This window comes from Caenorhabditis elegans, chromosome V (assembly GCF_000002985.6).
Source record: "Caenorhabditis elegans chromosome V".
NCBI lineage: Eukaryota > Metazoa > Nematoda > Chromadorea > Rhabditida > Rhabditidae > Caenorhabditis > Caenorhabditis elegans.
The window spans coordinates 12,379,499-12,405,082 of record NC_003283.11 but is presented as its reverse complement, the minus strand read 5'-3'; the positions used below and the strand labels follow the sequence as shown (position 1 = coordinate 12,405,082).

At 34.8% G+C, this 25,584-nt stretch overlaps 8 protein-coding genes, 4 non-coding genes and 1 pseudogene across 15 annotated transcripts; 7 read left to right on the top strand and 6 right to left on the bottom strand.

The window, feature by feature from the left end:
• Positions 1-438: 438 nt before the first annotated feature.
• On the top strand, positions 439-1,127 carry K01D12.9 (uncharacterized protein). The gene is made up of 2 exons (NM_073707.5): positions 439-564; positions 719-1,127. The coding sequence occupies exons 1-2, from the start codon at positions 453-455 to the stop codon at positions 934-936; spliced, it is 330 nt and encodes a 109-aa protein (NP_506108.1). The 5' UTR covers positions 439-452; the 3' UTR covers positions 937-1,127.
• Positions 1,128-1,848: 721 nt separating this feature from the next.
• K01D12.8 (Cement protein) lies at positions 1,849-2,428 on the bottom strand. The gene is made up of 2 exons (NM_073706.6): positions 2,305-2,428; positions 1,849-2,233 (listed from the first exon to the last, which is right to left on the bottom strand). The coding sequence occupies exons 1-2, from the start codon at positions 2,414-2,416 to the stop codon at positions 1,926-1,928; spliced, it is 420 nt and encodes a 139-aa protein (NP_506107.2). The 5' UTR covers positions 2,417-2,428; the 3' UTR covers positions 1,849-1,925.
• Positions 2,429-3,599: 1,171 nt separating this feature from the next.
• Positions 3,600-3,854, top strand: K01D12.7 (DNA-binding protein; the record flags this gene model as incomplete). Its single annotated transcript, NM_001380786.1, has 1 exon — positions 3,600-3,854. The coding sequence occupies one exon, from the start codon at positions 3,600-3,602 to the stop codon at positions 3,852-3,854; it is 255 nt and encodes an 84-aa protein (NP_001366790.1).
• K01D12.18 lies at positions 3,606-3,755 on the bottom strand. Its single transcript, NR_069750.1, has one exon. It is a non-coding gene; the product is annotated as an Unclassified non-coding RNA K01D12.18 (non-coding RNA).
• A 369-nt stretch (positions 3,855-4,223) lies between the features above and the next one.
• Positions 4,224-6,330, top strand: miga-1 (MItoGuArdin homolog). The gene is made up of 6 exons (NM_073704.7): positions 4,224-4,347; positions 4,399-4,496; positions 4,569-4,978; positions 5,023-5,339; positions 5,435-5,926; positions 5,975-6,330. The coding sequence occupies exons 1-6, from the start codon at positions 4,318-4,320 to the stop codon at positions 6,125-6,127; spliced, it is 1,500 nt and encodes a 499-aa protein (NP_506105.2). The 5' UTR covers positions 4,224-4,317; the 3' UTR covers positions 6,128-6,330.
• K01D12.20 (uncharacterized protein) lies at positions 4,269-4,316 on the top strand (the record flags this gene model as incomplete). Its single annotated transcript, NM_001361773.1, has 1 exon — positions 4,269-4,316. One exon carries the CDS (start codon positions 4,269-4,271, stop codon positions 4,314-4,316), a length of 48 nt encoding a protein of 15 aa, NP_001348774.1.
• Positions 6,300-7,235, bottom strand: K01D12.5 (Prion-like-(Q/N-rich)-domain-bearing protein). The gene is made up of 2 exons (NM_073703.6): positions 6,549-7,235; positions 6,300-6,503 (listed from the first exon to the last, which is right to left on the bottom strand). Exons 1-2 carry the CDS (start codon positions 7,231-7,233, stop codon positions 6,376-6,378), a joined length of 813 nt encoding a protein of 270 aa, NP_506104.2. The 5' UTR covers positions 7,234-7,235; the 3' UTR covers positions 6,300-6,375.
• Positions 7,236-9,376: 2,141 nt separating this feature from the next.
• On the top strand, positions 9,377-18,044 carry twk-14 (Potassium channel domain-containing protein; the record flags this gene model as incomplete). Of its 3 annotated transcripts, none has more annotated exons than NM_001380785.1 (9): positions 9,377-9,464; positions 14,453-14,557; positions 14,857-15,000; positions 16,295-16,617; positions 16,691-16,789; positions 16,975-17,133; positions 17,184-17,258; positions 17,332-17,522; positions 17,581-18,042. In NM_001380785.1, 8 exons carry the CDS (start codon positions 14,453-14,455, stop codon positions 17,799-17,801), a joined length of 1,317 nt encoding a protein of 438 aa, NP_001366791.1. The 3 variants fall into 3 exon arrangements, with proteins under 3 accessions (NP_001366791.1, NP_001367281.1, NP_001263870.1); NM_001380784.1 differs by having other exon boundaries at positions 9,390-9,464; positions 17,581-17,801; NM_001276941.4 differs by lacking the exon at positions 9,377-9,464 and adding an exon at positions 10,339-10,484 and having other exon boundaries at positions 14,489-14,557; positions 17,581-18,044.
• On the top strand, positions 14,020-14,155 carry K01D12.19. Its single transcript, NR_069749.1, has one exon. It is a non-coding gene; the product is annotated as an Unclassified non-coding RNA K01D12.19 (non-coding RNA).
• K01D12.17 lies at positions 14,020-14,203 on the bottom strand. Its single transcript, NR_069748.1, has one exon. It is a non-coding gene; the product is annotated as an Unclassified non-coding RNA K01D12.17 (non-coding RNA).
• A 286-nt stretch (positions 18,045-18,330) lies between the features above and the next one.
• On the top strand, positions 18,331-18,351 carry 21ur-10895. Its single transcript, NR_069747.1, has one exon.
• A 23-nt stretch (positions 18,352-18,374) lies between these two features.
• On the bottom strand, positions 18,375-18,629 carry K01D12.15 (DNA-binding protein; the record flags this gene model as incomplete). Its single annotated transcript, NM_001380783.1, has 1 exon — positions 18,375-18,629. The coding sequence occupies one exon, from the start codon at positions 18,627-18,629 to the stop codon at positions 18,375-18,377; it is 255 nt and encodes an 84-aa protein (NP_001366792.1).
• An 830-nt stretch (positions 18,630-19,459) lies between these two features.
• K01D12.3 lies at positions 19,460-23,829 on the bottom strand (annotated as a pseudogene). The gene is made up of 7 exons: positions 23,796-23,829; positions 23,516-23,749; positions 20,377-20,697; positions 20,191-20,310; positions 20,079-20,147; positions 19,888-20,029; positions 19,460-19,844 (listed from the first exon to the last, which is right to left on the bottom strand). Coding segments are annotated over exons 1-7 (1,305 nt in total).
• Positions 23,830-25,584: the final 1,755 nt, after the last annotated feature.

Genomic DNA, 25,584 nt, shown 5'->3' with positions numbered 1-25,584 from the left:
AATGGAGATCGTCTAAGTCATAAAGACTATAGTGGATTTCTAGTAACAGTTTTCAAGTCTTTGATCATTCAATGCTTGTGACGTGACACTGCGGGAAGTGTGATAATAGAAAACTACTGCAAAAGAAAAACGAAAACCAGACTTCTTCGTTGCATATCATATCCAATATATTCAGAGTATTATTAACACAATCTTCTTCACCAGACGCATGGGTTGATTGATTACGATGTTCCGCTAGGAGATGCCATTGGCTTTGTGTGATCGTTGGTTAACGCGTCAAAATGCTAAAGGCTTATCATCTCAGGTATCACTTTCTGAGTTGAGTATTATTCCAGTTCAAAGGAGATCTAGATCATTTGAAGGTTGAAAATGGGTGGGATAGAGGTAGAAGGTGAGAATAGTCTAAGTATAAAAGCTTTCAGACAATTCATCAAAACTATCATACATTGATCATGCTCTCCCTTCGTTCTCTTATCATTATTTTCGGTCTTCTGGCTGTTGCCTTGGCATGTGCCCCACATATGCCAAAGAGAGAGGTTCAACACGGATACTGCAAGTTCTACGGTTAGCTTTTCTATTTATATCTGAAACTTTTCATTAGATAAGGTTTTTTCTCTTTTGAGAATCGTATTCAATAATATAGACGTAGGACAAATTTCCACACTAGATTCGAAACATTAATCGACATTTCGGCGGACAATAATAATATTTATTTCAGTTGATGGAAAGAGTGACACTTCGGATGCTCGTAAGAAGAGAGATTCTGGAAGTGGATCCGGATCTGGAGAAGGAGGAAAGGGTGGTGGTAAGAAGTACAACCGTTCCAAGAAGAGAAAGGACACCAAATGTTACGAGTATGAAGATGGAACCAAGGATGAGGGAGCTGTTCTCAATGAAGGAGTTACTTATGAAGTCACTATCACCAAGAAGACATAAGCTATCTGTTTTAGCTTTATTTGTTGTTTGTATATAAGTTCTAAATTAGTATTTATTATTATGTGTTGATCTTTAGTCAGTATGAAAATGAAAACATCTTGTTCTTATCCCTTGAACACATTAGCACTTGGGTTGTCAATCGAGGGAAAGTAGTCAAGTTGTTACATATCAAGCTGATTATGGCGATAAAGATTTATGAATGAACATTATCTCTCATCAATCTTACTCGGGTATTGCGATTAATTGTTTTTCCTGTGACAGCGTGGGCTTGGAAAATCCAACACTATAGGCAATTGCAGCAAGTTGAATCAATCGGTTATTTGGAAGTATAGGGTAAAAATCAATATTTGCAAAAAGTACCACGATGATTATATGTACAGAAAAATGAGCCTTGGGAAAACATTTGAAAATATTTTAAAAAAAAGTTTTCCTGTGGGGCTTGGGGATGGGTCGTGTGGTACTTAAACAGCACCACAGGAGCTTCTGGTGCTTTACTCTTTTCTGTACCTTCTGTAGATGAACACCACATTTTGGGTCGAACAAATAGTTTTATTAGATCGCTTAACACTATATGAACGGGTGAATATAAAAAATACTTTTTGACAACATTTAAATAAAATTCGGTTTTCTGCATAAAGTGCTGGCCAAAAAGATATCCACTGTTACCTTTTTGATTATTTCGCTATTTTTTTCAAATGAATATAACTCCAAAACTGAACATGTTATAAAAACTTTTTAACTGGTAAAATATAGCCCGTGGTATGTTTTCACAGGTTTTAAGCATTCACTAAAATCATATTCTCTTCATGTGAAATTTAACTTTTGACCTGAAATGTGTTTTGGATGTCGGTTTGTCTGAAGTTTTCTGATGAGCTATCACTGAATAAGTCTAAGTTGTTTGTTGAAAACAATATCCAATAAACATTTATAAATACGTGCTTATATACAGACAAAAAGATCGTGATTGTTAAGGTTTTCAGTCAATCCAATTAGGCCTTCTTCACATTTGTAGATGTCTTGGTGGTCTTGGTGACAGTTACGGTATACTTAACATTCTTGTTAAGAACCGCTCCCTCATCTTTGCTTCCATCTTCATACTCGTAACATTTGGTATCCTTCTTCTTGGAACGTTTATATCTCTTTCCACCACTTCCACCGCCACCACCTCCACTTCCTCCTTTTCCACCCTTTCCTCCGCCAGATCCACCAGATCCTCCAGATTCAGAAGAGCTTGATGAAGAACTTGAAGATGAGTCTCTCTTCTTACGGGAACTATCAAAGTCACTAGTTCCGTCAACTGGAATTGGGAATGTTTTAATAAATTTCACTGGAACCAACTATAATTGTTTAAAAAAATTTTCAACTTACTATAGAATTTGCAATAACCATGTTTGACGTCTCTCTTTGGCATATGTGGAGCACATGCTAAAGTGATTGCTAATAATCCAAATAAAATAATTAAATTCCTAAAAGAGATCATGATTAAATGATGATTCTTGATTCAAAATGGGATCTTTTATACTTTTAGCTTGTCACCACATCTACCTTAAAAATGAATCAAATTCACCCGTTTCCAACCCAAAACCCGTATCTTTGAAAGTCAAAAATCTAACACAAGTCACAAAGTACATATCTCAATTTCTAAGCGAAAAGCCTCCGTGAAGCTGTGTTTAATTTTTTTTTTGATTATTCGGCTAACATTGATACGTTGGTTTTTTCTGTCTTATATCAAAAGTCTGATCAAAGATTCCTTCCTGTTGGCATGAACTATTCCGATTTGGCAGAAGCGTCGGGTGTTACGCAAGAAATTATCGAGTTTTTCGGTGGCTTTAGAATTTATATTGATAGTGTGATTGGAATCTTTCATTGCTAGACATATAGACATCTTAGATTTTTGTTTGTTGTAATATCTCAAACTGCAAGGGTATAATTATTTGAAGTTTTTCAAAGCCCGTATGTATGTTCTGTTATTCTCAGCTGGCAGCGTGCATGTTTTCATAAAGATTACATGAAAGTTTGAATAATCATCAATTATTGCTAACTTTGAAATGTTCCTTCATTTCAGCTAAAACATGTGAACTGGATGCACAAACTTTTCCTAAAATAGTAGATTAGAATCAGTATGACGTACTCTCAAAACTTAAGTTTTTGTCAAAAATACGTGAGATGTTGAAAAAAATCAAGAATTACAAAATTATTCATTCAATTTTTACCTAAAGGTCATAAAAAAATTTACAATTTCGCCTAATATTTTCAAAATCAAAGGACACGTTGACACGTGTGAATCAGTATAAAAAGAGAATGTTTTCAATAAAATCAGTTATTGCTAACATTGAAACATCTTTTCAAGTTCGCCAAAGCACAGAGGTTAGTTGTTTTTCAGAGTCTTAGATTTCACTGCGGTTGCCAAGTAGCCGCAGACACGTGAAGTCAGAATGTCTCATTTCGGTTTGATCTTCAAAAAATGCGGCAATGCGGTTGAGACGCAGGCATCTCTTCTGATTTTGCATGGTTAAGAGCATGCTATTTAAGGTCACAGTTTTTTGCAAAAATATTCCCGAATTTTTCGTAGATCAAACTAATGAGACAGCCTGACACCACGTGCGCAGACTGCAAAATACAGTTGTTACAGTCTTAAAGTGCAATTTTCAGAAAAGAAGAAGATGGCAGACAAATCAGCATTTGTGCCAGTCGATGCAATCGGAAATCACAAAAACACCGATCTTGACGTTGATATTGATGACGAATTGTTCGGAAAGAAACCACCAAAAGCCAGTGCAAGTGCAACCAAAGCAGCCGCTCCACCGGCTCCGGCTCCAGCCCCAGCCCCACCAAAACCTGCTGCAGCACCTGCCCCAGCCGCTGGAAAGTACCAATACAAGAAGTCGTCGACCTATCAGAAGACCTATGCCAAATAGAACTTTTGTGTTGATTGAGTATGATAAAGATCAAAATATGACTTTTCTGTATATTTTTTTAAGTAAAAGTTTTATCTGAACCCTTTATTGAACCAATATTTGTATTACTCTCAATTTGGTGAATCTTTGGTATATGGTACATTCTTTGCATTTTCTGTTTCAGGTTTTGTTCATCTAGTTCCCAAGGTATTTCTACGGATTTTCTTAATTTTAAGATTTTGGAAGTTTTAAAACAGTCGATTTACAACTGAAGCACTTTCTGAAGGCTATTTGTGAAGAATTCTAAACTTATAAATTTATTTCAACGCACAAAAGAAAACATCGAACGACACTCCGTTATCCCAGAGGTGCGCTTTGTTTAACGTAAATCTACACAAAAATTTTCCACTCATTTTTTTCGCTGATTAAACATTAATGATTATATTTTGCTTTTCACATGACCGTAATTTAACTATTCAATAAAATGACGTCATATCTGATGCAGAGCCTCCCGGTAAGTATTAAAAATAACAAAATTTTACATAAATCCATTAAAATATTTCAGGGCGGTATCAAGATGAATGAAATAATCACAAAAAGGACAGTGCTGTCGGTAGCTGCCGGAATCGGAATAGGCATAGTGTTTGCGAATTTTGTGAGATAGTAAGTAAAATTCATTATACGTTTTGAAATTTTGAGATAATTCTTTCATATATCAAAGTATATTTTTTTCAGCTGGCGACAAAAACGAGAAGCAAAAGTTCCGCAATCCATAATTGAAGAAATAGGAAAAGATGCAGATATTATCGTTCCATCTGCCCCATCACTCCGTAGAAGCCAAAGCGGCCGTGGAATGCGTCCTCCGTCTTCTCAAGGAGAACGCTCCAGTTTGAGAAATAGTATTCGTCAAAATTCTCAGCGTAGTATGAATCCAATTGAAGCAGACATCACAAGTGGTCAAGAACTTTGCACAGAACTACGAAAGACTATAGAAAAAGTCCATCATAATCTAGAAATGGTTAAAAATAGGAGTAGCAAAGACATGGAGAGATCAATAAAAATTGAAGGCATTCTGAAAGGATTGAAACAAGTTGAAGATGAAATTGTCCTTCTGGTCCCTCAAATGGAAGACTTCCGAGATGATAGTTAGTTTTTCTCTATAAAGTAACAAAACAATCTTAAATTTCAGACATGGAGTTCTATTCTGTCAGTGGTGGTTCAGGCTACGCCGGAAGCGTTCGAACAGGAAGATCACGAACTCTTTCTGTCCTTTCCGATGATTCATTCCGTTCTGCAGTAGAAGAATTTGCATGTGACATTGACGATATCGATTTTGTTAGTGATGCAGCGAATTTGGATAAAAATGAACTGCGATTTTTGGATGAAGGAATGCAAGCGGCGTTAAATGGAGAAGTAAAGTATAGAAAAAGTCGAATGGAATTCTGCAAGTGTGACAGTGAAACAGACTTTGCTGCCAAGTTATACTGTGTTAGGCAAGCTCTCACGGTACGTTCTCTTTATATTAAAAGTTTAGAACATCTTTTTTAAAATTATGATTTAACTTTTGTTAATTTTCAAAAACTAAAATATAATTTGTTTAGAACGCTTTGAAAGACGAGCACAAACGTGTATGGCTTGCGAAATGTGGCCGAACTCTCCTCGCTGATTTTATTCGTCACACGAAACAGGATCCTGTGAAGTTCTTTAATGCCTACGATGAGATGCTGGAATATGTATCAAATGACCGTAATGAAGAGCAGCTCAGACAAGACGTCGAAGGCCGAGGTGTTTGTGAAACTGGCTTTTATGATGTCGCAATCGATTTTATTATCCTCGATGCATTTGAAGACTTAAAATCACCACCTTCTGCAGTTTATTCCGTCACCAAGAATTATTTTATGTCGATGTCCATGAAGTACTCTACTCTCAACACTATCATCTGGTCTATCATTAAATCAAAGCGTCAAAGACTGAAAAATCCTGATGGTTTTATTGCAAAGTTCTACAATATATCGGAAACTGTGATGCCGGCCATCACTCTCGGCTTTTTGGGAACTGATGAACGCCTCGGAGAATTGTGTCAATATTTTAAGGTAATATTTTGCTTATTTGTATATTTCTTATCTAAATATTTATTCCAGGAACAAGTTGTACAGTTCGTACTAGATGTTTTCAATACACAGAAGGTTTGCTATCGATCGTTAGAGGAGATGTCAGAAGATGTTTGGATTGTGATGCGTAATCGATTAGAAGCAGTTCAGACAAGAATGAGCAACGAACTACTGCCCGCCTAACACTGAAAATTCAATTTACATAGACATTCACGGGTTCTTCATTCCCATCTCAACACTTTTTTATAGCTACGTATTTTCTTTCTTGTGATTTCTTGCTTTATTGTTCCCTCACAGTTCGCTTGTTGTTATTTTTGTTAGATACTCTGAAGTTATAGAATTTCAGCCTAGATTTACAATTAGTATGAATTTTTATTGTCAAAAAATCTCCTTTTTACAGAAAAGAAAGTTCAATTAGGAACATGGGGTTTTTAGAAAATACGATGACGTCTTCTGGTGTTTGCGTCCAGAGATGCTTCCAGTGCTTCCCAGGTGTCATCGACAGAGGCTGACGAACCCGATGGAGGTGCAGGTGCTGACAAAGAAAATCCATCATAACCTGTAACTTGAGGATTGAGCTCGTAAAATGCTCTAATTGCTTCACCTCTGTGAGAAGAATCGATTGGAGCACCATATACACCTTGAGCTGGGGGCAAATTTGCAAGGAATGGATTAGCTGCTCCATAAGAGAGAACTGGTTTTGGGTTGATCATGAATGGAGAAGGTGGTGGAGATGGTGATCTATGTCCTTGTTGAGCTGGGGCGTGATGTCCAGGAGCTCGGACATTGTTGTTTTCGCGCTCACGGGTTTCAGAAAATGGAGATGGAGGAGTTGGTGCAGCAGAATACGAACGTTGGCGTTCAGAAAAATGAACTGGAGCTGGTGCAACTGTTGGAACGGGAGCTTGTTGATTGTATCCGTAACTTTCCGAATTTCCACCAGACACTACATTTGAGCCAGGGGCTGACCCGTACATTTGATATGGTTGGCCTACAGTTTGAATGTTGGAATAACCAGTATGAGTTGGAAGATACTGTGGATATTGATAGTAGTTTCTAGATTCTGGTAGAACTTGGTAGGATTGAGTGAGGACGGATGGTTTCTGTTGCAGCTGTGGTTGATTGTAGGGACGATTGCGTGAAGTTTGTTGCTCGGAAACATGAATTGGAGCAGAAGTGACAGTTGATTGGTGGGATTGGTGGGAACTCAAACCATCGTATTCGTTGGCAATTGTTTCACCGATAAGAATAATGGAAAGCAGAAGAGCAAGACTACCTTGACGACCCATTTTCTGAAAATGACACACATTTCTTTTCTATATTCCTTGTTTTGATTAATGCGGAACTGATGTTGGCATGTAGAAATAATCATGGTTGTTTTCGTCTTTTTTCTATGAAAATAAATAAGGAAAAGGAGAAGAAGAAGAATGAAAAGTTTCGAGTGAAAATATTAAAAAAAAAAAAAGATAATTTGCAGAGAACAATGGGGAGATTAAGAAATTAAAGAATTTTGAAAGGGAGTGTCGTTGATTTGGATACGATCACTCAAATAATGTTCTCAAATACACTTAAATTTGGTTTTGATTTTTATAGATTCATAAGTCTATCCAAAATAATCGTGACGAGACCCACCGAGAATCTGAGCATCTGTCTTTCAAGCAATATCTCAAGATTTCACGATTCGCCGATAAAGGATCAAACATACCATTTAATTTCAAACTCTGAAATTTGAAATCATTAATAGTAAGTATGTCTGAATTATTCTAAAACTTAATGATGGGTCCTATGTACACTTTTTTTCGAAAATAATCGAAAAGCAGAATGTTGATAAATTTTAATTTAATTTAATTTCAATGGGGAATGTTCAAAATATGAAATGCTACGCTTGGCGATCCGTTTGTAGTATTTCCCTGACAATTTTTTATAATCCGAAAAGTTGCTGGAAATATGAAAATTTGCCAGTACATTTTAAACTACATTCATTGCAAGGTTGCAGATTTTAAGAGGAAGATATGTACCAAATTACCAAGTTGGTTTATTTTGCAAAAGTGAATGAAATAAGAGAACATGATGATTTTCTAAGTTTCCAAATCCATCTTTTATACTAGGAAGCTTCACCTTCACAACTTAAAAACCTGTACTAGTTTTCCTTTACTTCTCATATTTAATCCAATAAGTCTCTTCTTTCATTGATTCCTATTTCCAAATGTTTTTTCACCAATAAGCTTCACCTTTCTCTTTGTTATTTTGTAGATCTTTCGTTTCAGTTGGTATATAATTTTGTTCACAAAGATACGTTTATGTAACCTTCTTTGTCAACAGAAAAGGTATATTTCGTTAATCCTTTTGACTTTGATTCTTGAGATTGGAGAAATAAAGAAGAACGAAAGTTTTAAGGGTGGAACAGTGTTTTTCGCTGACTTTTAGAAGAATTGAAAGGCTTCATTTGATTGGATAGAGTTTTCGATTTCTTTGATATTTTCAAAGTTTTTGGATTTTATATGGCTTCTAAACTTTGATGCACGTCATAGTTTCAGAGACTTTGATAATGTTGAGATCCTTGCTGAGAATATGATTCAGTGTTTATTCAGTCTTTTATATGACTAGAATAATTTAAATTTAGATATTGTTATATATTGTATCTTTAGTAGTTTTCTGACCAAAATGATATAATTAAAAACATTAGCAACTTCTCAAAACAACTGGCAATTTATTCCAACTATTTAAAGCCGCCATGAGTTTTCAACTGAATTAAATGCTACAAACAATAACATGAGAATCAAGGTTACTATGAAATAATAATATAGTACATAAGTTCTGATTTCAATAAAAAATAACTATTCTGAACAAAGACCAAAGCTTATCACGATGATTATATATTTACCGTAGTCCACCAGTCACCACAATATTTTTCACATTGTAACCCGTAATTTGCACTGCTCGCTTAGCTTTCTTACATGGTCATACTTCTAAAATCACGCAACAAGATATTTATTCTCTCGCTTTCTTCAAGCATTTTCATTCGAAAGCTCAGATAAGCTGTTCAACACTCTGAAATCAGTGTTGTGTCGATTTATGTCTAAAACAGTTTGAAGAGCAGGAAGAAAATTCTGTGGCGATAAGGTGCACTGATCCGAATTCTTTTTATCCAGCATTTCTTTTACTCAAATGACGTTTCTAATCACTTCTTATCAGAAAAATAAATCCTCTTCCACTGAAGAAAAAACGAGCTGTGCCATTTTCTAACTCTTCAGATCCTCTTATTATGCTAATCTAATCCAATATTCACTTCAACATCACTTGTAAATCTTCAGTTTTTGTTCGATATTCTCACAATTGAACCACAAGTCAAGAAACATTAAAACTATTTTTGTTCTTATCCTTTTTGATCTGAAATCGATATTTATATATGTTGTTCAATAATCATTTTACAGTGGGTGTAGGCATGCCGAGCAACCACCGGCTTTCGCTTTGGATGACCGATGATGTTCAGTTTTTGAGGAGTGATACTACCAAAAAGGTGAGTTCTTGAAATTTGAAAATTTATGCGTTTAGCAGGCATAAATATCAAACTTGAATTCTCACAGCAACAATAAAATAATAGTGAACAAACTACTAGAATCTAACCAAGAAATAGGTGCACCTACATACTTGGATATGTTCTATGACCAGGGATTTCTGTTTCAAAGATATTTCCAAAAGGCGCATTTTCTTGGACACTTTTTATATTAGTTAAGAGCATCTTGAATTTAGATATGAAGAGTTCAAAATTCCACTTAAGTTACACTTCAATGAGCTAATAAAAATAAGTAGCTTTCAAAGCATAATTATCGTTTAATTCTGAAATTGTTGCACTCCTTCATCAAGTTTCAGTTGTTATGATGATATTGTTATCTTTGTAACGTTTCTGGATTTCTAATGTTAGTAGTAAAAAGGCACATTTTTGAACTTTAATTCTTAATTTCAAGGTTATTTGGAAGCACTTTATCAGTGTTTTTTCTTGATAAATACTGGGAATTCAGATTTTTTTACCCGGAAGTGTTGACTGAAAATAATTATTTATTTAATTGTGAAGTGACGAATAACATGCTCGTATGCAAAAAATATTGTTCATATGCCTATTGATTGTGAAAACTTTCTGATTTTAAACCATTGCTCTAATTCATTTTATTCCAACCTCTCTTCCTTGTTTCCTTCTTCCACATCATTTTTCTCATCATCATTGTCATGATGGTTCTTAAACCGAAATGAATCAATTCAAGTAATTTTAATTCTCTTTTTCTCTCTCTTTCAAGAGTGTCATGAAATGAAGAAGATGCTTTTTCGTTCGATTCGAGTGTGTACCCTCTAATCCAACGCCTTCACACATTCTCAACCAATGCCTCCCACTCTTTTTCATTTATTTTGATTTCAAGATTCTAAAACCTGAAATCTCTATTCCAAAACATAACTCTGTTGCTTCATAATGGATCAATTCACGTTGGGTCCCTTGATTGCCCAGCAACGTCGCCGTGGAAAACGGAAAAGCTTAACTGTTACTGTGAGTTTCTAGAAAAAAACATGCTCAAACATAATTAAATTTTTTTTCCGTCATGGCTTCTTTAATAGAGTTTTATATGGCTTCCAACTTTAAGTTTAGCGACTAAAATAGCTACAAGAAACCGGATTTTTGTTTTCAAATTTTAGATCCTTATACTCTATATAACCAGACTGTGCACCTAGATCATTGACGACTGAAACTTTCTATTCAGATGTTCTTATTTGTAGAAAAGTTAAGCAAAATATGTGTTCCCAAATAGAGTTGCATCATGATCTCCAGTGTCTCTTTTCCCCTCGCCTTCCAGTCGTGGTAACACGCTGTTGTGTAGTCCAATTTTTTAACTGAAAATGCACGGCAAAAACTAAATTTGGAATGTCTTAACACCAATACGACTAGACCTCGACTGGGTAAAATGCCTAGTCATGCCCTATTAATCTCAGAAAATTGACGCAAACTTCTGAAAATGTTATCCTAGTATTTAGCAGAAACACATAGCAGCGCCATCAGCTGAAAACTATTAGTTGGTTCATGTTTAACATTTTATAAGTATATGCGAAATTAGATGCAATAAAAGGTTCATCCCTCTCGAGAACCCAAGAAGGAAAGGGCACAATCGCCTCGTTATCTTTTTGTATATTATAGATTTCCAAGGGCGTCATCAAATTTTGATATCTGAAAAATATAAAATGAAAAGTGTACATTTTTCATTCTAACAATGAAATAGGCCAGGAAGAAGCACCTGCTTTTGTTGATGTTAGTACAAATGATTTCGATGGAAAATGTGTTTTGAATGAAAATTTAATAATATGGAGGATATGATGTGAATACAGTAGGTCAAAACAGGATTCAGGCGAGTTGAAAATCAGATATTTTAAATTTGCAACTTTTGTGGCTATTACAACGTTGAATAAGTGGAGTGAATAACTTGTAAGTTTTACCTATAAAAATAAATACTTACATAGTCCGTCTACGATGTAAAATAAATTTAAAAACTATTTATTCTGTAATTATCTACATACATTAATTTTTCTATTAGTATTGCAACCGTACAGCTTTTATTTTAAAGTTTATATCTCGGTTGTTTTGAATTCTATCAACAAAAAAATTTCAGCTCAGAATACAGAATACGGGTTGAAGTTTTTCTATAGTTTTCTATTGGACAAATTTTGATAAAGCCGAAAAAATCAAATTACCAGTAATCAAAATTTAAAACGGTTTCTTCATGCACTCTAAATTATATTTTCCGTTTGTTAGCAAAATTTCGTCTAAAAAAAAACAAAACGTTGGATTTAGTACAGTATTTTCTATTGAATTCCGCAAGGTTTATTATTAAAACTTTAATTTGAATCACATGTCACACTGTTCCAAAGTCCAACACCCACTCCTACGTGAACCTTCAACCCGAAAAATAACCTGAAAAAGATATTTTGAGCACTTTGCATACAAGAAGCCTAGAAACCGGATACATTTCAAATACTTGAACCAGTCATGTTCTACGTACCTCTTGCATTTATGTATGTCATCCTAGATCTATCCAGGTCACCACTACCTCACTCCCTCTTCTTTCATCCCCGATTAGTTTCATTCCAATATTGAGCAGCTACCTTTTCCAGAATTTCTCTGTTTTCTGCCAAAATCGCTTTCCGTAGATATTTACGTCATAAGGAATGGTGAGTCCGATCCGTCATTTTGACACCAAAATTGGCGCTTTTCTTTTCTCCGTTTCCCATGTTTTCACTCAATCGGAAATGAATAAAAGCACAATTGAATAGTTGTCTGGGTGATGATGGATATTTATGAAATTGAATGACGACGTAGTTAAATAGAAAATTTTGAGTGAGATTTTGAATTCTAAGAATGACCTACAATTTTTCACATTTAAAATTTATATTCTTATTTAGAATTGTTCCAAAAATAACTCGTTCTGATCCATATCAGGTGCAAACTTCCTAAAGGTTACATAAAGAGAAATGCTAATTTATTTATTTGATTTTGCACTTTACCTCAGTATTACCTAAATTTCGTTTGATTACAGTCAGAAAACCAAGACGTCTAAGCTTCTTAGGTATTTAAATTTCAAACGTCAAAGGTGGTTTCGAAAGGAAGGATATATCTTGACGTAGGTCATTGATTGCATATGTTTACCCACGGCAGCCATTATCATATTTCAAAATCTGCAAATCTATTTTAGGATTTATATCAAAATGGTAGTTATGACGATAGTACTGACCATAGATAGAACAACAGATTTCTTGAATTTTTCACTTGTCAATGGTGAGGCAAAGAGTAGGGATGTTCTCTAAAAAATGAAGCAACATTGAGATATACTTTCCAGAAGAATTTAAAAAGAATATATAATAAGAAAAAAGAACAATCAAACCATTTTCTGTAAAAATACTAAAGCATATATTGGTTCAGAACATTTTCAATATCTGAAGTGGATTTCCTGATTAGTACTGAAAGTGAATATTTTTGCAATGAAAATTTCGGTTGAAAAAAACTGCGGATGTTTCCAGAATAAATCAGAGAGTTACGTATATGAAATGCCTTAAAATTTATCCGATTGGGTTTTGAAAGTTGAAAACATTTTCCAAAAGCAAATTCTATTTCTATTATTTTTTTCTTTACTAAAACTTCCTTCTTTCTTTAAAAAGTTATATGAATTCTCCCGTATCCCATTTGGTTTAAAAAGCTACCAATCTGTATTTATCAGAAAGTTTGCGAAATTCCCAAAGTTTTCTAGAAGTAGTTTGTTCTGTCTCAACAACTTGTTCCAAAACTTTTTCATTATACCAAAGTTTAGTTACCTGCGTCTATTTATGTTTACCTAGTTCACTAATTTTCTAGACAATTTTTATTTGATCAAAAACAATCATATATAACATGTTTAAATCTGATTTTTTTCTAACTTTTAATTTGAGATCAAATGCGTAGGATAATTTATTTATTCTCAAAAAACTAATAAATAAATTCATATTGAACATTTCAAATTTTATGAGTTTCCATATACTTTACTGTGTCAAGCTCAAAATCCTATGATGGCTTTCAAAATGTCTATGTACATCCACTTTGCTCTTTGATTTACGTCAACTCAAAATGGCAAAACAGATATTGAGTTCATAAGTTTTCAGTATCATTGACGTGTGTTTTTAGAACACTCGAGGGCTTTATCCGTTCCATTAACTATAAATGTTCATAATTGAAAAAAGTCAAAGAAGACGGAACACTTTTTTCAAATGGAAGGGGAATACACGAGAATCCTTAAAGATTAAAAAAGCTTGAGATATGTTTTTGGGATTCAGGAATATATCAGAATAATCTCAGCTCACACCTGCCTTTTCACATAGTAGTTTATTTTGCTTACTTTAAAAAAGGAAATAGCTTGTTTTTCTCAAATTTTAAGAAAAGCATACAAATGTTGTGATATAAATTTTTGCAATTGTATATACATACATAATCTTACTAGAACTTTTCGGCGTTTAATTTTGTTTCTAATCTTATCAAACAATTTGTTCGTATTCTTTCTCACTCATTTGATATCCACCCCCGTCTCTTGTTCACTTTTTCTCCAAAATTTGCTTTCGAATAAGAATGCGTGTCTCACTCTCTCTCACTGAAATTGTGCGAGAACAAGAATTGAGAGACGGAGAGTTAGCTAGAGCACCTGCTCCGGGCGTATGCACCTCCATTATATTATCAGCTGCCACACCATAGAGGCACACAGAGAGCCTAAATCGCACCGACTTTTTCTTCTTCATCTACTTCTACTTGACGACTGTGTGACTCTTCATACACCATAGCTGCCTTATCAACAGATAATCCTGACTAGCTGCGGTCCAACTTCTCCTCATATCTCTTTTTCTCTAATATTCGAAAGGATTACTGTAGACCCGAAAGAGATCATCATTTTCAATCTTCCAATATTAGATCTGAGAATAGGGAGAACCACACAGACTGAGCATTTGTAGATGGCTATTACTCAAACTGTCATGCACAAGTTACAGTTTGCTCGAGGCATTGGTCAACGGGAGATGCTTCGCGCTAACACATTGCCTTCGATCACACGAGCAAAGGTGAGTTCTCTCTTTATTTTATTTGTCTTTTGTAAATTTTTTAAAGTGCATGAATGCGGAAAATGAAATTAGAAAAAAAATTGAGTAACAAATTAGAATAATTTTCTGCTTCAAAAAATTTGGTTTCAATGTTTCGGAAAACCTAGAATTTAGAGCACATTTGCTAGAATTTCTACAAGTGCTGTAGTTTCCCCAATTTACAAATATTCGCTCAATTTTTCCAAAAAACGTTTAATTTTATGCCACTATTTGAACTGTTGATGCCAGTGTGTTCTCAATAACTAATTGAATATTTACAGGTCGGATGCTTCGCAAGACTGCGGATATATGAAGAAAATGCTCGATTCGTGCTCATTTGCATAATTCTGATAGTTTATTTAGCGTTCGGTGCAATCCTTTTCCATTGGCTCGAATGGGAGAATGAAGTTGATGAACGAATAGCGGTACGATATATTCCAAAAATATAGAGTGTTCCTTATCACGCGAGCGTCTTTCTTCCATTTCTTCCTATAATTTTGTTTTGTAGCCTTGTTTTTTGTTTTCCTTCCAATTTTCTAATTCTTCAATGATATCCTCGTTCGTGGATATCCGCTCAATACGGCGATACAATCAGAGACAGCCGGCGGGAAGGATTACGAAGCTTGTTGTAAAAGAGTGATAATCCGCCTTTGCTTTGATTTTGCTCACAAAAAATTGTTCTATTGTGAGTGAGCCATTGCATATATTTTTCAACAGGGGACTCCCTCCAAAAGCCTAGCCAAGGATCTGATATCTAATCAAATCTTCTTTTTATAGCTTCTTTTTTAGTATTATTTGTCTGCACATTCAAATGAAAATGCATGATTATATAAGATAGAAAGAGAGAAAGAAAACAAAAGAAACAATTGTTCGGCTCATAGTTGTTCATTTGTCAATTCTGTGTTGAGCTAGATGTGGATAAAAGTATGAATTTCAAATGTGGCATGTCGTACGTAATAATTCCATAGAGAATGCACTTATTCTTCTTTTGTTCTTGTGTTGTGCACTATGGATTGGGAAATATGAAATGAGATCAAGTTTGCAGAAACCTTGATGTTTCTTGAGTGTGGACTTTGTTTTTGTCAGCGTTCACTTGATCAATTTTAGTGATGATTTTGACACATTGAAAAACGCTTTTCAAAATAATTTCAAATGAGCTCTGATTAAACACTTGGGAATATGAGAAATCTAGTTTTCCGATGAAATGAATCAGAAATGATTATAAAAATATTCCCTTTGCGATTTGATTAGTAATTTGCGAAGCAAAAAACTTTTGATGAACGAGCCAAACAAGAAGGGAGGTAAATAAAATATTTTAATAGAATGTTTGAACTAACTAATAATTATCTGAAGCTTTTTGAAGTCATTTTTAAGTGTTCTACATGTGATTTAAAACCTGCCCAAAATTCTAAAGCTCTGAAAAAGTCCAGTAACAGGTTGAACTTTATGTTCTTTCCTAGCTTTTCCGGCTCATAGCTTTTGGTTAGTCAATGCTCTTTTGTCGTTATCGCTGACACATTCTCAATCATTTTCACACATTCTCTTTATCACCATTGGCAACAGAAATCAAAGTCGTGAGCCAGGAATGAGAGAAAGAGCGACAACTTTTATAGTCAAGTGGCTCAGTGATCGCTTTTTTGAATCAAAACAAGATGGGGAACAATGTGAAAATAGAAAAAATACAATAAAACAATTGAATTCACACTTTCTATTTTTCAGATTGACAATCGTATGGCAGACTATCAAAAAGTTTACTGTAAACACAAACCATTGAACGAATGCGATTTCGAAGAAATGGTTAGATTTATATCCGATGGAGCAACCAGCGGGCTATTGAACTCAAGATCTCGTTTTGATCATCTTGGTTCTCTTTTCTTCTCAGCAACTGTCATATCTACAATTGGATTTGGAACATCAACTCCTAGAACACATCTTGGTAGATTCATCACAATTGTTTACGGAGTTGTTGGATGCACCTGCTGTGTGCTGTTCTTTAATCTATTCTTGGAGAGATTGGTGACTGGAATGTCATACATTTTAAGGTGGGTTGATGGAAAGAGAAGCTTTGGAAATAAGTTTTAAGAATATAAGTGTGGATTAAATTTGATTTTTCAGAAGTCTTCGAGAGCGCAAAATCCGATATCGACTCAAGGAATCAGGAAACAAACCGGTCACGTTGCTGCTTAACAACGAAGATTTCAATGAATCTTCAAGGTAAATAATCATTCAAATATATTTGCATTTTGAATTCAATTTCTTGTTTTTAAAGACAAAAATTTGATATCCGGAGTTTTGTTCTGAAAATTAAAAAAAAACACTTAAAACTTAATCGGGTCCTAATAAATCGCAAAACAATTCCTGTATAATACTGAATAAGATTTAAAACGATTATTTTCCAGCTCTTGTGGCGGCCACATGGACAACTGGAGACCCTCTGTGTACAAAGTGTTCTTCATTCTTTTTTCAATGTGCCTGGTTTTGATCACCGCCTCCGCTGGAATTTATTCGGTCGTTGAAAACTGGAATTACATTGATTCCCTATACTTCTGCTTTATCAGGTTTATCTCTGAATTATTTTTGAATTTTTTCAACAAGTTTAAAATTTCAGTTTTGCCACAATCGGCTTCGGTGATTATGTATCAAATCAGCAGGATGTAACACGGATGAGCCCTGATTTGTACAGGTATGTGGAGGAGTTTTTTGTGTGTAGGATGATGAGGAAATATTGAATTATAGTAAATTATGATTCATTTAAGATTTGTCAATTTCTGTCTTCTGACTCTTGGAGCTTGCTTCTTCTATTGTCTTTCAAATGTGTCTTCAATTGTTGTTAGGCAACTTTTGAATTGGATGATCAAGAAAATGGATGTAAAAGTCGAAGACCGATCATTCTTGTGCTTTAAGAAAAAACGAAGATATATGGGACTCGGACTTCGACCACCAAAAGGTATTTCAAATCTGTTGGCAGGTGATAATTGCTGTATTGAACATCTGAATGTTTTCAGGATACGATATGACATCTGAAAGGTCGTCGGTTGATTACGCAGATGGGTTGCTATCGTTGAAAGAATTTTTAATGAATAACCAGAGCTCAATGATCATGCTACAGAAACAATTGATTAAAAGTGCAATGAAAAATGTGGTGGAGAATGAGGAGCAGAAGATATCGGCAACAAGAGTTGGACCAATGGGAATATTGGATGAAGCTTTTGGAGATGAGCCTTAAACCTTTAATCAGAGTTTTACTCGGGTCGATTTTTGATTATCTTGTAGAATGCTCGTGCAAATTGTATAATTAGTATCGGGTTTGACATTATCGGAACAAGAAGTTTCGCTAGTTTATTGAGAAGGTGTTACTTGTTTAATAATGTATAATGTCATTTTTTCATTCCTTACAACAACTCAAATGTACCTAATCTCATTTTTAACGGGTCTCAATTGATTTCTAAATGAACTTTCTATTCCTTGACTACAACAATTCATCACATTATACTACAAACAACTTTAGTTTCGTGGGTGTTTGAAAAACGAATGAAGTGACTTTAGACGGCGAGAACATAAATGATTTTTGCATTCAAATATTCAAGTCCGTGATTCTAAAGTCACAATGTAAGAAAATTCATCACGAGGCAGCTATCCAGAAATATATGAAAAAATTATAGATGTTGTCTTTAGACAAAACTGCATATCTGAAAAACGAGGAAAAATAACATTTTCCTTTTTATCATATCAAAAAGCTAATAATACTTCGTTAATTTCATTTTCGGATTTGCGTCAATTAGAGTCAAATCTAGAAGTTCTATTTGGCATAGGTCTTCTGATAGGTCGACGACTTCTTGTATTGGTACTTTCCAGCGGCTGGGGCAGGTGCTGCAGCAGGTTTTGGTGGGGCTGGGGCTGGAGCCGGAGCCGGTGGAGCGGCTGCTTTGGTTGCACTTGCACTGGCTTTTGGTGGTTTTTTTCCGAACAATTCGTCGTCAATATCAACGTCAAGATCGGTGTTTTTGTGATTTCCGATTGCATCGACTGGCACAAATGCTGATTTGTCTGCCATCTTCTTCTTTTCTGAAATTTGCACATAAAGCCTGAAGAGAAACTCCTCTGGAGATATGCTCTGCGGTTACTTGACAACCGCAGTGAAATCTCAAACTCTGAAAAACAACTAACCTGTGTGCTTTGGCGAACTTGAAAAGAAGTCTCAATGTTAGCAATAACTGATTTTATTGAAAACATTCTCTTTTTATACTGATTCACACGTTCCAACGTGTCCTTTGATTTCGAAGATATTCCTTGTTTGTAAACTTTTTTGAACTTTTGGAAAACGTGACAAGAATTTTTCGAATCCAGAATCAAAGTCCATGTTCTTTGTTTAAAAATCCGGGAATTCCCTGTGTGAGGTATTTTCAACAATTATCTTTTTCATCTCCGTCGCACTATTCCATTGTGTTGAGACATTGAAGATTTTAATCAATTAGCAAACATTTTCCGGTCTGGATAGTACATTTTTGACTGACCATTTTGTGGTGAAAAAAAAATCAAATATTTTCGCAGAAATTGTCAAGGTCCAAAGTTTCCTTACGTTAAAACTAAAATTGTAATTTTTGAATATTTTGAATTTGAACTTTTGGTCCAAGGACCCAGGGATAACTTTTGATCCGAGAAAATGACGAGAAGGTGTGAGAATTACAAGTAGTTTGTGGGAAAAAGTATAAAACATTTGAAAGATTATGAGGAAAAATCACGAGAGTTTGGTGAGCAAACTGAAAATAAAAGATCCGAGTGTTGTGATTCAATTTTCAGAATCTTTTTTGTCTCGGGTACAAGTTCGATATGATCAAGGCGGTAAATTAGCATAATAGTTTTTATTAAATACTTAAATGCCATAATCAATTTACAAACAAATCAGCACACTCCTTATCAGAAACATTAACCATAAATACTCGAATAAATCCGACCATTTTGTACAAAACAAAGTGAGGTTTCATCATAACATATCGTTTTTCGTCAAGAAGTCTCCATACAAAATCATGAAGCTTTTTCATTTGATCTTCAACTTCGCCGAAAATTCCTTTGTGAAGTTCAACATTGATTTGACACAGAAGTATACCTTCCTTGTCGATTGCCTCGTTTCGATGAATTTGATCAAGAATTGGATATTCATTTTGCTCAACATCAATCCAAAGCATATCGATTTTAGTTTTATGAAGAATGTTTTTAAAGAAATAATCAGCCTTGACGTGCTTTGTCACTCTGTCCTGGTATCGATCCTCTGCAAGTTATCGATTAATTTTATGGATAACCATTTGGCTTACTTTCATATACACTTGAGCGTTGCATTCCACTTTCTCCGCTGACAGCATATTGGAAATATTTTCCTCCTAATGTATTCTCATAAAGATCTTTATTGATCACTGCTGCTGGATCTGCTCCGAAAAAATCAATTTTTGGATAAAGCTGAAAGTTAGAAACTGTTTTTATGGTATGCGTGGCATTCATCAATTACCTCTTTCAGTTTAACCTCTGCACCTACATCATGCCCAATTCCCAGAGTAACCATAGTCAAGAGTTCGTTCTAAAAATACAAAATATGAAATTTAGCAGAATGGCAGGATTACCGTTTTTGGCAAAGCAACATATTTGGTTTCTCCTCTGTTAGAAGCTGGATGAATATCCATAGATTTGTATACTTCGAGATTGTCGCACTGTTTCGTGACATTGGTAAATGCAAACCAGAACTAGAAAAATCAAAGATTTTGAAATCGAATTGCACAACAGGAATAATTTTTTAAACAAATACTTACTTCCTTGTATTGCCCCTTATATGGTTCCAGTTTTGGATAAATGCAATCATAAAAAGCTTGAAATACTGGAGATACTTCAACATTGATACTGGAATTGTTGTCAAATCGCTTGCTCTTTGATTATGATTTCTGATCTTCTATTAGTCATAGGGAAACAATATTCCCGTCGTTCCCATAACATTACCACCTTCGCCCCCAACATTAGCATAATTCGATTTGTATGTATGGTATATAAGACGCTATTCTGTGCATATAACATGGTTCAAGCATCAAACGGTTCTAGATGTAGAATCCCCCATTCATCCTTTCTGATCCCTTAATCTATACATTCTTATTAATAAATTATTATACGGGAAATATTGGAATCCTTTTCCGTACATGGTGACCCAGAGGTAAAGAACAGCTGCACCCAGCCAAGATGAGCAACATTTTCAAAGCTCAACTCAACATTGCAAGAAAAAAGATGCAAACGCAGATCAATCAAGCCAACGAACTCATCAATAAGGCCAACAATGGATTCAACTCATCAGACAATGAACAACTCTACGAAACAATTGCAGAATTTGCCGATGTTGCAACAGAAATTCAATCGGAAATGAATCGAATCACTATCCAAAAATTTTGATTGATTGTTCCATTGTTTCATATATTATCAACGAACACCAATCAACAAAAGGAAATTTCATGTCGGAATTGAAATTGTCCACCGATGTACTGTCTCAGCTCAAGGAGAAGTACAATGCATACGTGAAAATGCACAAATCAAGAAGTCCTGACCAAGTGGACTACCCACCGTTCCCAGTTTCAGTTTTATCAACGGATTCAATTGTTCCTGAATGCAACATTAACTCAACAACACAAGATTCGGTTCCACAATATTCATATTCACCTGCAACTCACACTGATATTCCTCTACTATTCATTCACTCATCTTATCAAAATAATCAACAACGGGCACATGGAAGTCAACAACATCACATATTTCCTCATCAACAGGGACAAATGCATTTTAATCCAATCCATCCTCATGGAATTATCGGAGCTTGCTCAAATTCAGCTCAACAATGTTCTTCTACAAATTCATATATTCCTATTCAAACTGCTACTGTTTCGATCCCTACTTTCAACGGCGAAATTTTGCATTTTCAATCATTCATGGAGTTATTCAACACATTAATCGACAGTCAACCAATTGCGGAAATTTTCAAGTTCTACTATCTCAAATCAGCTCTTCAAGGAAATGCTGCTCGTATGATCCAGCATCAAGAACCACAGTTTGCAACAAATACAACAACTTTGGACTGAGTGTGTTTCCATTTTCAACCAATTGTGCAAAATACAACCTGACGCGGACAACACAATGATTGCCAACATTATCACAAGCAAACTACCACGTCGTTACATCAAGCGGATATATTTCGGACACCGAGACTGTGATTATCTGGCATCAGAAATATTGGAGATGGTGCGGTCATTCATTCAAACAGACTTTATTGTGGATACAATTGCGAATGATGCTGAAGCACATCAATATTCAAATTACAACTATGAAAGTCTTCAACCGGAACTCAAAAACTCAGTAACTGGAAATAACGTTCAACTAGAAGAAATTCATCATTCGAGCAAAACAACCCATCACCCACTCAGAGTACAACACCATCTACAACAAAACAGTGTGCATACTTCAATTGCTGAACGAACAGATCAACAACCACTTGTTGAACCAACTTCTGAAATACATTTGGCTTCGTCAACAGCCGTGGAAATCAAAACGAATCTCAACGAAAAAACCGCAAAAGTTCCACCAATTGTTGAAATCCCAAAACAAAACTGCAATCAATCCCGAGGAAGCAATACAGAAACTTTGGACCAAGTTTTCTCATTGTCAGTTCTACCCGAGATAATTCCAATCGGACTAGCTGCACAACAATTGCAAAGTGAACAGCTTGATGAAGAAAATCCAGCAATGGTTTTGGAAACCACTAACGAAGACGAGTTCGAAATTATTCCCATGGAAACTATCATCAGCAGCAACGAAATCGGAAATCAAATTGACGTCGAGGACTCGCAGCAGTTGGATTCAAAGGATCAGTATCAAAAAGTATCAGAACTTCAAGATGATTTTATCGAAACCGTGGAAACAAAGTCAATAACGCGAATCAACAATGAAGGATTTTCTCCAGATGCAATGGAGAAATACGGACAAAGCAGAATCTGTTTTTCTTCTGAAAAACACTCCACCACCACACATTACACACCAGCTGAAGAATCACATAACTTTGGATTCAATCTCCACGTACTCGACCACAAGATAACAACTCAATGGCAAGATGATAAGCATCCCTGGGATCCAGGGACACAACAAAGATATCAACTAGCGCCTCGAACACAATGAATGCCTAAACCACTGCTCGATCAAGCAGCGATATTGTCATTTATGAGTATACTGATTTAATATAGGAAGAGGCAGACTTTCAACTTGCAATGTGTTTTCAATCTGGCCTCAATGGAATTTTGGAAACTCTAACAATTATTGGATGCCAATCGGACAAGGTTCACACTTCTTCTCTTATTTGCTGCGGCCTCGGAGCGCCGCCAATCTCCAATTTCGATTGCCAGAATTTTCAATGATATGCTACCAAAGATATCAAATCAAATCGACAATGGATTGTCCAAGATGCCGATAATTGTGCTACTCATGTAACTGCAAGCTGAGTTATTTTATTGTTGTTTAAATTTTTCTTAACATTATCTGTCTAGTGCTAGAAAATAATTTCCCTCAAAGTATTATATCCCAAATTCTTCAATCTTCGATTTTGTACTGATTCACTTGTTGTAACCTCCCACATCTTCCTCTCCCTTTTCCTTTGCCCTTTGGGAGTGTCAAATCGCTTGCTCTTTGATTATGATTTCTGATCTTCTATTAGTCATAGGGAAACAATATTCCCGTCGTTCCCATAACATTACCACCTTCGCCCCCAACATTAGCATAATTCGATTTGTATGTATGGTATATAAGACGCTATTCTGTGCATATAACATGGTTCAAGCATCAAACGGTTCTAGATGTAGAATCCCCCATTCATCCTTTCTGGACCCTCTACCCCTTTTCCCGATCTATTCCTCTTCCCTCGCATACTATTATTCTTATCTGTAATAAACTATTTGGTTGAAGAGTCTTCTATTATTAAATCCTGGAGTTGGATTTAACAATTGTGTTCAATATTATTCCCATCTTCTGAGCTTCCTATTGGAGAATCTTGTTGACCAGTATTGACACCGGATTGTAGTAAAATGAAAAGCAAGATAAAAGCACTGACAATGAATGCAGAGTATAACATTTTGTCAATTGATCCTCTTCTGTGAGTGTTCCCTGAAATATTTTCAAGTCAATTACCAGTAGGAATACAATATTTCACCTTCATCCAATAAATTGTAGCGATGCACTGTCATTTTGGCAAAAAAGAGGAATGAATTTTTCGGCACAATGTGATCTCTTCTTTTTATACAGAACTACAGGATGCGCGCCGGTGAGATTTCATCGCAGATTTGGAGGGAACATTGCTTGTTCAGTGCGTCTAAAAATTGTCTACACTTCTCAAAGTAAAATTCAAAAAATTTAGATAAATTAGACTATATAACGGACTACTATGTTTCAAAAACCTTTTTATAAAAACAAATAATTCGGGAACATGAAACGGTCGTCAGTGAGGGCGCATATAAAAGTCTGACAAGGCCAAATATAACTATATACAACACTCAAAACATTTAGATTTTTGAAAAATTTTCAATCAAAGATTTAGCGAATTGCCAATTTTTTCAAAAAGGTAAACTTTTCTAATAACTTCGAGGATTTCTGCAGCTTTGAGCCCCTACATAGAATGGTTCAATGAAAACAAATGAAACGCTATTGAAATATAAATTTGCTTGAAAACACCTAATAAAATCTATGAAACCTCAAAAATAATAGTAAGATTTCGAAACAATTTTCAAAACAAAAAAATATTTACCGAATAAAAGTGTTTTCAAATTTATTATTTTTTAATTCCACAGTTCCGATCAAAATTCTTACTTGTAGCTTTTTCACTTAATTTTAGAGCCTGAAATTTTCAATATTGACCGATAAGATCAATTTCATTTTAAAATTTATTTTTTCGAAATTTCAGGTTTTTGTCGTATACGATGTTCGTTGTTCTATCCTGTTTTTGAAGATAGAAATCGCACGAAAAAAGGAGACATTGTTGAAATTTTGAAGCTTCATTTTCAAAAATGTTTCAAGAAGGAAAGTTTTAAGAAAGAAGATTAAAGTTAAGGCTTCTATTGATATAATTTTTGTTTCAGTAGGTGTAACCGATTGTATAATAGAAACGAAAAAATAAAAAAATAAAAATTTTTTTTTTGAGATCAACATGTACTGAGCCATGTGGCCGAGTAAAGTTTTCTATGAGTTTTTCAAAAAGGCATTTTTTCGTTAAATTTTACATTTTTATATTGAACACTGGTCACCTATCAAACTTGCAAAAACCTAAAAATGAGAAAAAGCAGACAGGATGCTGAAAAAGCTGGCAATATATTTTCAAAAAATAAATCATTTTTACCAACGTCAACGTTCCAGTAAATTTATTGTGGTTGATGTTGGTATTTCAAACAAATTTAACGATAAATTCGAGCAATCAAGCATTTACAGATGACTGGTGTCCCAGTATGTACATAGTTTGCAATCATTACGGGAACAATATTTTGAAAATGCGTATTGCTCAACATATTTGACGCGCAAAATATCTCGCAACGAAAACTATAACATTTATTTAATGACTACTGTAGCTTTTGGGTCGATTTACGGGCTCGATTAAAAAAAAACCTTTCGAATATTGACATCGATATTTTATTTTCATTCCTTTCTTAGTTTTATTTTCTCATTTTTTGCTCAATTTTAATGTTCTATCAATAAATAAATGAGTGTAATTCCTTTCGAACTTTCGGAGCCCGTAAATAGAAACAAGACCTACAGTAGTCATTTACAGATTTACTGTAGTTTGCGATACGAGATATTTTGCGCAATAAGCATTCTCAGAATATTGTGTACCCGTAATAATTTTAAACAGTAGTCCACTCTGGAGTTTTTAACACGCGTCTTTTAATTGGCATTACAGAAATGTATTGAAAAATTTACCTTGGTATAACCTCAGTAAATAAAATTCAGAATTT

Coding starts and splice junctions, on each gene's coding strand:
- K01D12.9 (NM_073707.5), top strand. CDS start 453: ATGCTCTCCCTTCGTTCTCTTATCATTATTTTCGGTCTTCTGGCTGTT. Junction 565..718: donor CGGATACTGCAAGTTCTACG/GTTAGCTTTTCT, acceptor TATTTATTTCAG/TTGATGGAAAGAGTGACACT.
- K01D12.8 (NM_073706.6), bottom strand. CDS start 2,416: ATGATCTCTTTTAGGAATTTAATTATTTTATTTGGATTATTAGCAATC. Junction 2,234..2,304: donor TGGTTATTGCAAATTCTATA/GTAAGTTGAAAA, acceptor TCCCAATTCCAG/TTGACGGAACTAGTGACTTT.
- miga-1 (NM_073704.7), top strand. CDS start 4,318: ATGACGTCATATCTGATGCAGAGCCTCCCG. Junction 4,497..4,568: donor TTTGCGAATTTTGTGAGATA/GTAAGTAAAATT, acceptor TATTTTTTTCAG/CTGGCGACAAAAACGAGAAG. Junction 5,340..5,434: donor GTGTTAGGCAAGCTCTCACG/GTACGTTCTCTT, acceptor TAATTTGTTTAG/AACGCTTTGAAAGACGAGCA.
- K01D12.5 (NM_073703.6), bottom strand. CDS start 7,233: ATGGGTCGTCAAGGTAGTCTTGCTCTTCTGCTTTCCATTATTCTTATC. Junction 6,504..6,548: donor AATCGATTCTTCTCACAGAG/GTGAAGCAATTA, acceptor CTCAAGTTACAG/GTTATGATGGATTTTCTTTG.